Here is a 13,409-nt window from a genome sequence, read left to right as displayed (position 1 = left end):
AATGATAAGAGCAAAACAGGGAGCCCAGATGTCATTTGTGTGTAACGACTTCCTTCTCATCCTGGAGGGCAGGGGCGGGAAAATGTGACCTTTTATTAAAGGGATGCGATCAAGGTCAGACATGCCCAAATCACAGACACCCCATTTTAAAACAGCCCTCTCGGAGATCCCCTTGGGGACAACAACATCCTTTTTCACATAATTCTCATTAAGATGATTGCACCAGGGAGCAAACCAGGAAGAGAAGACGCCAGCCATAACACAAGTCAGACACATCCACACGCAGAAATGTGCCTGGGGGCAAAGACACAGCTAAGGGAATTTCTCAATTTATTTTCTTATTCTTTCCCCTCTCCTTGACAGCAATCACAAACAACTCTTCCTAGCTCTTCACCCTTGTGGCCCAATCAGAGAAGATGTGGGAAGCGAGGGGGGCTAGACAAGTGGGCGTCTCCCACTCCCCTTCTTTTATAACCAGCACACGCCATTGCCAATATCTGTGGGCTGTAACTTACTTTTTATTCCAAATGCGGCTGTCTCAACCGCAGGCAGGGCTTCAGGACCACCCCGCCCCCCAGACTGCCTCCCTTGGATGCTCAGCACTCACCTGTTCTCCATGCACAGAGCATCCACATCAATGATTCGGTTCTCATGACCACCCAGGATATGGTTGAGCTCCTGGTTCAGCCGGTCCACTTTGTCCTGGTAGGAAGCCCGCTCTTCCTTAACGTCCTGGAGTTCATCCACTGACGCCTGCAGGTCATGTTCCAAGGACTCAATCTGAAATCCAAGGAGTGTCATAGTGTTCTCAGCCACGGGCTTCCACTAGACTAGCTGACTTGGAGAGCTTAGGGGTACTGCTAGAGTCACCCATGTTGCATTGCATGCTGGGTAGGGCTTGGAGCTGGGGGCTACCTTCCAACCAGACACTTAACATGGGTGGGATTGCTGAGCCTGATCTCTAATCCCTGCACACTGCCCCCATTCACAGACATGGAAAGGACAGGCTGATCCTAGAGTCCTACAAAGGCAATGCAGTTCCAAGTCACTCAACCCGGGTGTCCTGGGCCCAGTTAGCAAAAGAAGGAAAAGGAAGACTCTGCCCCTGTGGCTGCTTCCCAAACAGGGCTCTGCGCCCTCTGAAATCCTGCCCACAAAGCATTGCTCAGCATCTTAGTGGAAACTCCTAAGTTAAAGGCCAGTTTGTCACATTTCATCCCCACTGTCTAAGTGGGTGGAGGGCGGCAAGTTTCTTGATGTGCTCAGAACAATAGAAAATCAATGCTGGATACTCCTGGCTAGGGGTCAGACACTCAGTATGAACCTAGGAAGAACTGAGAAAGTCAAGACCTCTCGGCATCCCTGGCCTTCTCTTGGATTTGGATGTGTGTCTTACTTCCTGTTGTGAGGGGCCATGGGAGCATGTGTGCCCTGCTTCCTGTTGTGAGACCACATTCAGGCATTCCCCACCCAAACCAGAGCTCAACAGTCACCTGTTCCTTAGCTCGCTCCAGCTGCTCAACCAAATCCTCCCGCTCATGGGCTGCGAAATGCCTCATGCCAATTTCTTCATCTCCGAGCCTTTGTTTAGCAATTGTCATCCTCAACAGCTGCATTTTCCATGATTAGAAAAAAAAAGGCAAAGGAAGAGAGAAAGAATATGAATGAGCACATCCCCCCAAACCTCAAGGACCTATACAGAAATTTCTGGAAGAACAAAATTCTTGCAAGAACTACTGGAAGAAAGGACTTGCCAATATGATTAAGTTTTAAGAAAGAGAAAACTTCTGCTATAATTTGTGCTTGTTGATACATCTGTGCATTCAGTGTAAGGCCAGGGCACCCAGGCTTGATCCTGGAAGGCGGATGTGCTATTGGGCACTGCCACAATGAAGAAGAAAATCTTGAACCTCATTTAGACTTAGCCAAGACCCATAATAACCCCTAGGACTGGTTAGAATCTGCTGAGATGGCATGCCCCACATTGAAACACTAGGCGAGGCTCTCAAGAACTTGAAAAATGCTATTCAGTGTCCAGCAAGCTCATGCCAATGTGGTCTGTGAATGATCCAGATGTGGACTGGACTTGCTTATTGAGGAAAAGATAAGTAGAGTGCACTCAAGAACACAAATCTTGTATGCACCGTGACCAAGTGTGTGTGCTAAGAACTAATGTGTGAGAGAATACAGAAAGTGACCAAATACATAAAGTACTCAAGTGTGTGTGTTTGGCCATGTAGACCTCCTGCATACTGCATCCCAGCTCCCACCCCCCAGGTAAAGCAGGAATTATGGGAGAGGTCCCAGGATGAACCCATAGTCTCAGCGGATCCATGCCTGCCCATCACCATGTACTTATCCTAAAAGATTCCTAATGCATCGTCTTCTCTCTATGGGTGGATGTGGATGGGCTCACATAAGCATGAAGCCCTCGGAATACGCTGTCCCTATCATATGGGTATGACAGACCAGTGAGGCTCCCTGTGAACATGCTCTTTTCTTGTTCCTGCTTGATTGAGTCTTGGAGAACACTGACCAGTACAAGTGGTTAAACTCCAGCATTTCCAAAGGATTTGGGTCAGGTGAGAGAGAGAAAGCTAATTCAAGCCAAGGCAGAATTACCTAATTGAAATGATGACAGCAATGGAGAGAAGTGGGAACTGCAGGAAGGCAGACAGGATGCAGTGACCCTCCATTGCCGCATTGACTCTCACAGTGTCTACTGGGCGCCGTGAGCCATGGACTGGCACGGGGTGGAGGATACTCACATGCAAAACTTCACGCCTAATGGAATCTGGTAAGTCCATACTTGGAGTTCACAGCGTGTGTACTTGTGGATTTTCCTACTCAGGCCAACTTATTTGCACCCCCAAATTCATGTTCAAGGTCTTCCAGTGTCATGGCTGAACATTCACAGAGTGGGAAAAATGTGAGTGCCAGATGTTCAGCCCAGATGAGGTCAACAAGGCCACTTCCTGTCTCCCTGTCTCATACCATGGACGGCCTGGCCATGACCTGCTTGGTGCTGAGTGCCCACATTTTTTTCTTTGATAATTTTGATGGTTTTATAAAATTCACAAATTTGTGGGACTCAGTGTGTTGCCTCCATGCATATATACACTGTATGATGGTCATAGCAGGGTAATTAATACACACTTCACCTTCCACATCTATTATTTATCATGCAAAGCTTTGGATGCTAACTGCTCTGAAATGCACAATCAATGTGCTAATTAACCATAGTCACCTACTACACAACAAAGTGTGGGGCTTAATCCCTGCAGTCTGTGACTCTATCGGGGCACTTAATCCCTGCAGTCTGTGACTCTATCGGGGTACTTAATCCCTGCAGTCTGTGACTCTATCGGGGTACTTAATCCCTGCAGTCTGTGACTCTATCGGGGTACTCAATCCCTGCAGTCTGTGACTCTATCGAGGTACTCAATCCCTGCAGTCTGTGACTCTATCGGGGTACTCAATCCCTGCAGTCTGGGACTCTATCGGGGTACTAACACCTATTCTCCTATGCCCATCTCAGTCTCAGATTAACACGGTTCTTTTTCCTACTTCTTTTCTGTTTCTGTGATAAAAACACTCTGACCAAAAGCAACTTGGGGAGGGAACGGTTGGTTTCGGCTTACACTTCCAGGCCACCGGCCATCATTGAGGGAAATGAAGGCAGAAAGTCAAGCAGGAACAGCAGAAAGCAAAATCAGAGCAGCTGACCGGCTTGCTCCTGGCCCATGCTGAGCTAGCTGTCTTATGCAGCCCAGATCCAACTGTGTAGAGATCTTGCTCTCTCCCACCCCCATCCCAGTAGGCTGAGACCTCGCATGTCAGTCAAGACACTCTCTCACAGACATGGCCAATGACTAATCTGATTGAGGCAATGCTTCAGGTGAGGGTCTCTCTCTCCAGGTGTCTAAAGGTTGTGCCAAGTTGACGATAAAAACTACCTAGTGCAACGTCTCTGTGAAGACCCTTTTCAAGACTCTGGATATGACAGTGATCCTGTGGCAACTGTCTTTCTGTGATTGATTGATTGACTGATTGATTGATTTAGCTAACATAATATCTTCTGGATTTCATCCATTATGAAGACAGAGTGGTATCCCACTGTATACATGTACCAGATCTTCTTTATCCAGTCCATTGATAAACACTTAGGTTGATGCCACACTATGGTTAGCCCGAGTAGCATATTAATGAACATGGGCACACAGGCATCTTTTTGATACAGTGATGTCATTCCCTTGAATACATACCTGATGTAGGTGGGTCTTCTGTCTATGTGCTAATTTCATTGGTTAATAAAGAAACTGCCTTGGCTTTTTGATAGGGTAGAACTTAGATAGGCAGACTAGATGGAACAGAATGCTGGGAGAAAGAAGCAGAGTCAGGCAGATGCCATAACTCTCCTCTCTGAGATGGATGCAGATTAGAATCTTCCCAGTAAGCCACCACTTCGTGGTGCTACACAGATTATTAGAAATTTGTTAATCAAGATGTGAGAATTAGCCAATAAGAGGCTGGAACTAATGGGCCAGGCAGTGTTTAAATGAATAACAATTTGTGTGTTGTTATTTCATGTGTTAAGCTAGCCATGCCGGAGCCGGGTGAGACAAAAAGCAGGCTTGCCCGCAGCTCCTTCTACACATACCTAGTACTGCAACTGCTAGAGGTTGGTGTGCATATATATAACATTTTATTTATTTATAATTTGAAGGATTACAGCATTTCTTCCCATGGCTGTACTAATCACTGGTACCCTTCCACTGGTACATTGTGCTAATCTACCCTTCCACTGGGACATTGCGCTTATCTACCCTTCCACTGGAACATTGTACTAATCTACCCTTCCACTGGGACATTGTACTAATCTACCCTTCCACTGGGACATTGTACTAATCTACCCTTCCACTGGGACATTGTGCTAATCTACCCTTCCACTGGTGGTGTAGAAAAGGTCTCCTGGCCATGGCTTCATGCACACTGCTAGCATACTGTCTAGAGTCCCTGAGTGCAAGAACAGAGGCTGCGATGTGCCTCATAGGGAAAACATGTGAATTAAAGCAGTTCCCTCTGAGTCTGAGTTAGAGAATGGTGAACCCATTAGTACAGTGATGATAAGTTAAACATCTCTGTTAAATAAGTGTATGTTCAATGGAAGATACAGAAACCACATATGTGATGAGAATGGGCACAGTAGCTATGACAGAGGCTGGAAGGAGCCTCTCCACCTCCCCTGGGACCAGTGGGCCAAGACTCTCACACTAGGCATTGAAGTAGCCTCATGGAACAAGTGGACCACAGAAGCGGTTGACTAGAGCAAAAGCTTGAATGTGAAACATCTTTCATGTCCCCTGGTCCTGGGCTCAGGACAACAGGACTCTGAAAAGCACATTTCCAAAGACACACAGCAAAGCCAAGAAGCAGCGCTTGTCAAGCCCCAGAGGCAGGATCTCAAGCACGCAGGCTTTTGGCAGGAGGCTGCAGGAGACTCGGGCTGTGTCTTGAAGACTCAAGCTTTTCCCTGAAATGTTCCCTGATAGACAGACGGCACGAACTAGATGTAAAGAAACCTCACTTTCCAGTCACAACTGGCCTCACCGCACATTTTATTTGGAGTCACGCAATTATGTTTGTTAATGCCAGTTAGTGGCTACGCACGCCCAGTGAGGCCCCACTCCATAGAACAGAGTCATCTTCACACTGGATGCTGGTTAAATGTCAATCAACACGTTAGCTATCATTTGGTGTCTAATGTGCAGATAATATTGCTCCCACACTACAGGGTTGAACTGGTTGAAACACATTTAAACGGAGGCTCAAGTTGGGTTGTTATTTGGGTCTGAAATTTAAATGCAGTCAACAGAAGGGGCCTGATGCGGCTATTGCTGTGCCTACATAGAGCCCAGGGACATCAAGTCTGCCTCTCTAAAGACAGCTCATAGGCTCTAGGGTCACCTGCTTAGGGCTTCCTATGCTCAGTCCCCAAGAATGAGCTTGAACTTCTCCAGGCCTCTGTATCTCCCTGCTGAGAGCACAGCATGAAATTGGAGCGAGTGGAGCCATAGTCAGGGAACACCGGGTTAGGGGTCACATAGGTGATAAGGAATAAGGGAGGCAGAGGAAAAGAACTAATTCTAAAAATTGAGTGATTCCCCTCACCCTTCTGCTAAGAGATACTGCATTTATGTATTCAATGCTCACAGACTGCATTTCCTCAGCTATATAATGCAGAGTTGTAATGTTTGCAATCATCAATAATGCCACAGCTTGGAAGCATACATGCAACTGTTTGTCCTGGACTGTTTGTGTGATTTAAGGACCATCCAGGTCATCTGAGCTTGCCCCATGTTGAGGACAGCCATGAAGGATATGGCTGTCTTCTCTACGACACCAGCTTTGTCCAGGAGCAGAGAAAGTGTGTAACTAATACCAGCTGCTTGCAGGATGGTTATCACCATCACCATCACCTTCATTGCTGTCATTGTCGTAATGATTGTTGCTGTCTTCACCACCATCACCACATCATCATCATCGTCATCATCATCATCATCATCATCATTGTCGTCATTGTCATTGTCATCATCTGTTCAAGAGCTCCTAACAACCACCCAGGGAAATTTGCTGTCTTCGAATGGCTGAAGTTGAGCTCTAGACCCAGGCTTACAAAGGGAGCCTGAGGGGGTGGCTGTCCTCCAGGGGAAGTGACAATAAGCACTGATCCCCATGCTGGCTATCCTCAAACAGGGCATCACAACAATACAGCTAGTCTCCCAGTGCCAAGAGGACGAGAGCTCTGTGAACACCCGCTCTGTCACCAAGGGACACCATCATTCACTGATTTAGAGAGAAATAAATGTTTATGAATGAATTATGGACATGAGTCTTGGCTGGTGCACAAGGCCCAGCTGCAGCTCAGATGTCGCTGAGGGACAGGGAACAAAACAATGTCGCAGGAAGGCTCCGGGTTCTTTGCCAGCCGCCCAGGCCTCACCAGACCTAACCTATGAAAGGCCTTCCTAGTCCTTGAGTCAGAGGGGCTCAGTCCTTCTTTGACCTCTTCCCAGCTTCCTCCTGTCATGGTCTTCAACATTCTCCGACTTATATATTTTTTATTTGCTGGAATCCATTTTGTTCAGTGGGCACTGAGAAACAGCCAAGGTGGGAACCACTATTCTCTGCATGTTACCTGTGTTCAGATTCTTCTTCTGATAATCCTATGTGCCCTGATAAAGTCACCTAACATTGCCAAGCCACATGTGATTTTAAAAAACAAAGATAAGCATACTCTTATAGATATACTAGCATCTATACAAAGGAGTCTGTCAGCAGGGCATAGTGGCACAGGCCTTTAATTCCAGTACCCAGGAGGGAGAAGCAAGTGGATCTCTGAGTTAAGACCAGCCTGGTCTACAGAGTAAGTTCCAGGACAGCCAGAGCTACACAGAGAAACGCTGTCCAAAAAAAAACCAAAAAGAAAAAAAGTAACAAGATTGTGAGGTCCGTGCACCACTCCTGGGCCTCAAGAAACTGTCATCTACACACTAAGTGTGTGTATCAGCTAATGGGCTCCCTACTTGGGATGAGAAAGCAATGTCCTCAAATCACTCGCAGTGGCTTTTTTCTGCACCAGATGGGCTCAGAGCTCTTGCTAAGACTTGGAGGCCCAAATGGCCCTTCTTACCTGCCCCAAAGCCATTCCCAGCTACCTTGTGTCTGTGTTTCACCCATCCCGCCCACCTCCTAGTATCCATCCCAGCCCCCAGGTTCTGTACTTCCTCTGCCCCTAGCACAGTTAGTGATAAAACATCCCACAGTCACCCCTGCCGTCCTTGTCAGGGCTCAGATTAGAGATTTCCCTAGACATCTCGTCTCAGCTAAAGCTATTTCTTCCCAGGTCCCCTGCTTCCCAGTGCCTGCCTCTTTCCACATCTGCGTGTGGCACCTGCCATCAGCTCCATGGTACCTCCTGAACACTTCAGTTCCCACAGCCCAGCGTCAGGCTCCCCCCCGCAAGGATCTCCAAATGCTTCTCAGGTCACTGTCTCGCCAAAGAAGATCCTGGTGTCCCCTCCTTACAGAGAGGCAGGATCACTCGACCCCTGTCCACGGAGTGGTGCTGTCCAGGGTGCTGAAACATGCTCGACTTGGGGAAGAGCCACTGTATCCAGCACAGACCAAGAGAGGCAAGGTCACTGGCTTTAAGTCCCAAGTCCTAGGAATGACTGAGGTGGGGTTGGTCCTGGCTGTCCACGGCTTGTCCTCTGTTGTGGCACTGTGCTGTCCCACCCCTGCTCAGACAAAGCACATATACTTCTGCAGAGCCTGCTCCAAGTGAGCATGTGTTACAATTTCCCAATGTAATCCTCAAACATACATTCTACTCAGTTCTACCTCAGGACACTTGTAAACCATCCCCCAGATATCTGTTCTCCTTTCTCCAGGGTCTCTGTGGCCTGGGCATGTGAGGGAAGAACTTCTGGGGTACCCCTACTGTTAGCCAGCTAGCCTCATGGTCTGCCTAGGGCCTGCCATGGCTGACATACCCAGACTGTGTGCTATCCAGAGGTGCAATGGTGAAACTCCACTTCCCAGGATCCAGGAAAGGGACTTGTTTGTTTGTTCAATTATGGCTCTACCACAAATGAAGTCCCATAGAAGTACGGTCTTATTTTTTTTTTTGTGTGGCATCCCCAGAGCATATGTGTTAAATGAACAGAACCCATGGGCTAGATGAGACTCTACCTCAAAACAAAATGTCTGCTATACTCCAAGAAAGAATGTCTCATTAGGTGTCCCCTCCTGGAGATTAGTGCAACAGACCCCTCCGTGAACCCTCTACAACAGCTTGCTTGTACACAGCTTCCCCAGCTCTGATCCAAGACCATGACAAACAACCACAGCTGAACACAACATGTTTTCCTTGTTTTTTTTAATAAGCAAAGTATACTTTAATTGGTCACCTGCTTGCTCACTGGCTTGTCTTTATTGGCTGATGACTTGGGCTTCATTGCTCTGCAGGATCCATCCAGCCACTCCCCACAACCGGCAGTCACAGAAGGGCTCTGTGGCTTTCCGGGGCCAACACCAGATCAAAGAGAGGTACTCAGGGCTGCCAGTTGGTGAAACGTAAAGCTTACTATTGAAGGCAAAGCCGGCATTTCTCCAGTGTCACGGAGACGACTAAAAAAGTACAAGTTTTCTGCCTCTGCCCATGCTATGCCCATGCCCACGACACGAAATGAAAGGCACACAAGAGCCACCATTGCTGTAATAGTGCCAGAGCCATCACTGACGTCACTGTCCCAGAGGGCCTGGGGGTGGCTGCTGTGGGTGCATCTTACAGGTGTTCCTTTAATAGGGTGCACGGCACACCAAGAGCTTCCAGAAGCCCTGCATAAAAATGATGCTCGCTGCTAGCAACACCTGGGGTGGTGATGAGGGGGCTGAGCTTGGATCGTGGTCTCTCCCAGGGCATACACTGAGGGCCCTGGAAATAGTGGGACCACAGGAGGGAAGTTTGTGGCTATTGGTGACACTAGTGTGAGGGAGGGGACTCTCAGGCAACACTGGTCGTGACACATTAAAGGTCGCCGTCCCCTCCCAGCCGGAGAACTCGCTGCACAGTGAGAAGGATGGAGCACACATTCTCTCATTATAGCTCATCACCCCGCTCTCTCATCTCCTCACACTAGACACTGTCTGATGACTTTATGTGTTTTGTTCTCTGTCTGTCTCCCCAATCAGCGTTTAAGTTCCCTAGTGGGGAACTTTGTGTTTCTCAGCCTCTTATGCAATGTTAGCTGCTGGAACACAGGAAGTCACCAGGTGTGTGTGGGTGGACACAGAAAGAAGCCCGGCCACCACCAATGGGCATCTTAAAGGTGAGGACACGGGAAACCCAGAGCATGACCAAATTTTTTCAGATCACTTACACCCTGGCAGGCAGAGCAGGAACACACACTGGGGTCTAAGCATGCCCAAAGGTGGGGTCTCCTCGGTTGTCTGCACTATTGCTCTTCAGCCAGATCCTTCTGGGTGGCAAACCATCCCAAGATCATAGACATCAGTTTGGTGGTATACTGGTTAGCTTTATGTCAACTTGATTCAAGCCATAGTCGTGTGAAGGAAGGGAACTTCTATTGAGAAAACCCCTCTACAAGACCAGGCTATAGGCAGCCTGTAGAACATTTTCTTAATTAATGATTGATGGGGGAGGGCCCAGGCTATGGTGGGTGGTCCCACCCTTCGTCTGGTAGTCCTGGATTCTATAGGAAAGGCTTAGCAACCCATGAGGAGCAAGCCAGTAAGCAGCACTCCTCCACGGCCTCTGCAACAGCTCCTGACTCCAGGTTCCTGCCCTGTTTGAGTTCCCATCCTAACTTCCTTCAGTGATGAACAGTAATAAGGAAGTGTAAGCCAAATAAGCCCTTCCCTCCCCAACTTGCTTTGGTATTGGTGTTCCATCACAGCAATAGTAACCCTGATTAAAACAGGGACCTGATGTTTGCTATGACATCGATTCTTATGCCAAGAAAGCTGGCTAAGTTCCAGAAGCTGGGCTCTCTCTGCCAGAGAGCTGGTCTTAAGACTCAGACAGCCTCTACAAGCTTGCTGTTGAAATTTTAGATACACAGAGATCCCCTTCTTCTGCCACATTCCATCTCCTTACCCTTCTCTCTGTTCCACGTCTAGAAGAAAAGGCAGGCAAAGGCCAGGGATGTTGGGGACATTCAGAGTAGGATCAGTACAGATGGGAGGGCTCCTTCCCACATAACTACTTCTTCCCTCCCTCAGATGAATACAAGGGCCCTGTATCAACCACCAGGATTTCCCCAAGGTGATGGGTGTTGCCTGGAGCCTTTCTTCCCAAGTCCTCATTGACCTTTAAACACTAACATTTTTAATGCCAACACTGGGAAGGTGGAGACAGGGGGATCCCTGTGCCTTTCTGACTAACAAGTTCCAAATTCAGTAAGAGACCCTGTCCTGTCTCAAAATAATAAAAGGAAAGTAATCGAGGAAAACACCTTACCTTAATCCCTAGACTCCACATGCATGCACAAATATACAAGCACCCACACATGTGTGAACACATCCCACCAAATCAAAACAAAGCAAACAAAAACAAAGACCCTGAAATTCTGAGGAAGGGGCAGCTTCTGGCGGGACTCCGTTGTCATCCTCTCATCTGGTTCGGGTTGGCAGTTTGTATTTCTCTGGGTGCATTCTTGCTCCTCACCCCAATTCTTGGGGACTAATCAGAGGAGGTCAGGTCGTGATGAGTTCCAGGCACCCTCACCCACATGTCACAAGATACATGCCCCCCAGCTTATGCAAATACGAAGCTGTACTAGCTGCTATCGTTGCAAAGCCTCCTGAAAACATTTGGAAGTGCTCTATAGAGTGTAGGGTGCCAAGGCCCTAGCTGAACAAATAGAAAAATCAGTCTCTCTGGCAATATCGAAGGCAGGCCATTTCCTGTCACCTCAGTGCTCACATGTGCTTAATACCCACAGTCCGCCTTCCTCTGGCATGACGGGTCACTCTTAAATGGCAGCTCGGAGATGCTGCCCACAGGCACAGGTGTTCAGCAAACACTGCACTTGGCCCCTGTTTGGTCTCCAAGCAGCAAATACCTGGCCCTTCAGTATGCTGAGTGGAATGGGCCTGGCCATGAGCAGGACAGGCATGGGCACCCTCTGGCCACAGCGTCTGTCCTCTGCCCTCGCACCTATCACCCCTTCCACGGGCTCCCAGTGGAGCTGCTATTTGTCCCTTATTGGGACTTTTGTTTTTCTATAACTTTTATTTCTGTTTCCGACTTCCTCACACCACGCATTGCTGTGCGCCCCTCTCTCCTTCTCTTTAATTAAACTCCTTTGTCCCACTCTCTTGTGGCTAGTCTTGATTTCAAGATCCTCCTGCCTCATACAGGATATCCTCCTGGATATTAACCTTCATCAGGCAATGAAAGGAGACAGAGACAGAGAGTCCCACATTGGAGCACCAGACTACAACCCCAAGGTCCAAATCAGGAGCAGAAGGAGAAAGAGCACGAGCAAGGAACTCAGGACCGTGAGGGGTGCACCCACACACTGAGACAATGGGGATGTTCTTTCGGGAACTCACCAAGGCCAGCTGGACTGGGTCTGAAAAAGCATGGGATAAAACCGGACTCACTGAACATAGAGGACAATGAGGACTGCTGAGAAGTCAAGAACAATGGCAATGGGTTTTGATCCTACTGCACGTACTGGCTTTGTGGGAGACTAGGCAGTTTGGATGCTCACCTTACTAGACCTGGAAGGAGGTGGGAGGTCCTTGGACTCCCCACAGGGCAGGGAACCCGATCTGCTCTTTGGGCTGATGAGAGAGGGGGAGTTGATTGGGGGAGGGGGGATATGGGAGGTGGTGGCAGGGAAGAGACAGAAATCATAAATAAATAAATAAATAAATAATCCTCCTGCCTCTGACTAACAAGTGCTGGATTTACTCGTGAGCGCCGTATCAGTCCCTTTGCTCTTCTTCTGGTTCCCTTTATCCCCTCACAGCACTGCTCACTCAGTCAATGCAACCCCCCCTCCACTTCTTGGGAGATTTCCTAAGAAGGGGTCTAAGGGTCCTAGGCTGAAGTATGGGACAAGCATTCATCTTTTGAGCATCTCCCCCACCCCGGGCTACAGGGCCACACAGTATCAGAGAAGCAGAGCCAAACACAGTGAGAAGACACAGGACTGGCACCCGAAGCTGGCAAAGGTAACATGTAATCCATGATCTGACTGCAATGGGAGTGGACAGAAAGCGGAGTCAAGGAGACGGCCCCAGGGTAGGTAATAGGTGTAAAGATCCCGTGACACAGGCAGAAAGGCAGATAGGCTGAAGCCTGCATGAAGGTTTCAGTCCGACTGTGATGGGAAAAACTGGTGGTGGACAGACCATGGATGCCTGGCACACTGTGACAGAAACATGGCCAGTATCTTGAAGATGAAGAAAGAGTGGGAGCTACCCATGGCATAATGGATCAAAACGACAAAAATAACCAATCATCAGAACCCCACAATGACCACAACACCACAAACACACACACACACACACACACACACACACACACACACAGAGAGACCTCAAAGAGTGGTAGCTACCCATGGCATAACGGATCAAAACGACAAAAATGACCAACCATCAGAACCCCACCATGACCACAATACCACACACACACACACACACACACACACACACACACACACAGACCTCAAAGGCTTAACCAGTTCTCTATCACACAGCCCCAGCTACCTTTGAACAGGGCCTTCAGTGTCAGGAGGTCTACTACCACTGTGAAATCAGCAATCTTACCAAGGCCTGGAGGTGCTGAGAGAAGGGTGGCCATGGGCCTGAAA

General features: G+C 48.4%; 1 protein-coding gene across 5 annotated transcripts in view; it reads right to left on the bottom strand.

Moving 5' to 3' along the window:
* The window catches only part of Ccdc149 (coiled-coil domain containing 149), a 91,707-nt gene that overhangs the window by 28,437 nt on the left and 49,861 nt on the right, over positions 1-13,409 (bottom strand). For all 5 annotated transcript variants that reach the window (XM_075943551.1, XM_075943552.1, XM_075943554.1 and 2 more), the window contains 2 exons: positions 1,494-1,610; positions 608-780 (listed from right to left, as the gene is read on the bottom strand). In XM_075943551.1, the coding sequence (XP_075799666.1) occupies positions 608-780; positions 1,494-1,610 (290 nt within the window). The remainder of the gene's footprint in view (positions 1-607; positions 781-1,493; positions 1,611-13,409) is intronic.

The sequence above is a fragment of the Microtus pennsylvanicus genome, chromosome 12, assembly GCF_037038515.1.
Source record: "Microtus pennsylvanicus isolate mMicPen1 chromosome 12, mMicPen1.hap1, whole genome shotgun sequence".
NCBI classification, from domain to species: Eukaryota; Metazoa; Chordata; class Mammalia; order Rodentia; family Cricetidae; genus Microtus; species Microtus pennsylvanicus.
Note: the sequence above shows the minus strand (reverse complement) of the source record. Positions and strands in the feature narration are given on the sequence as shown.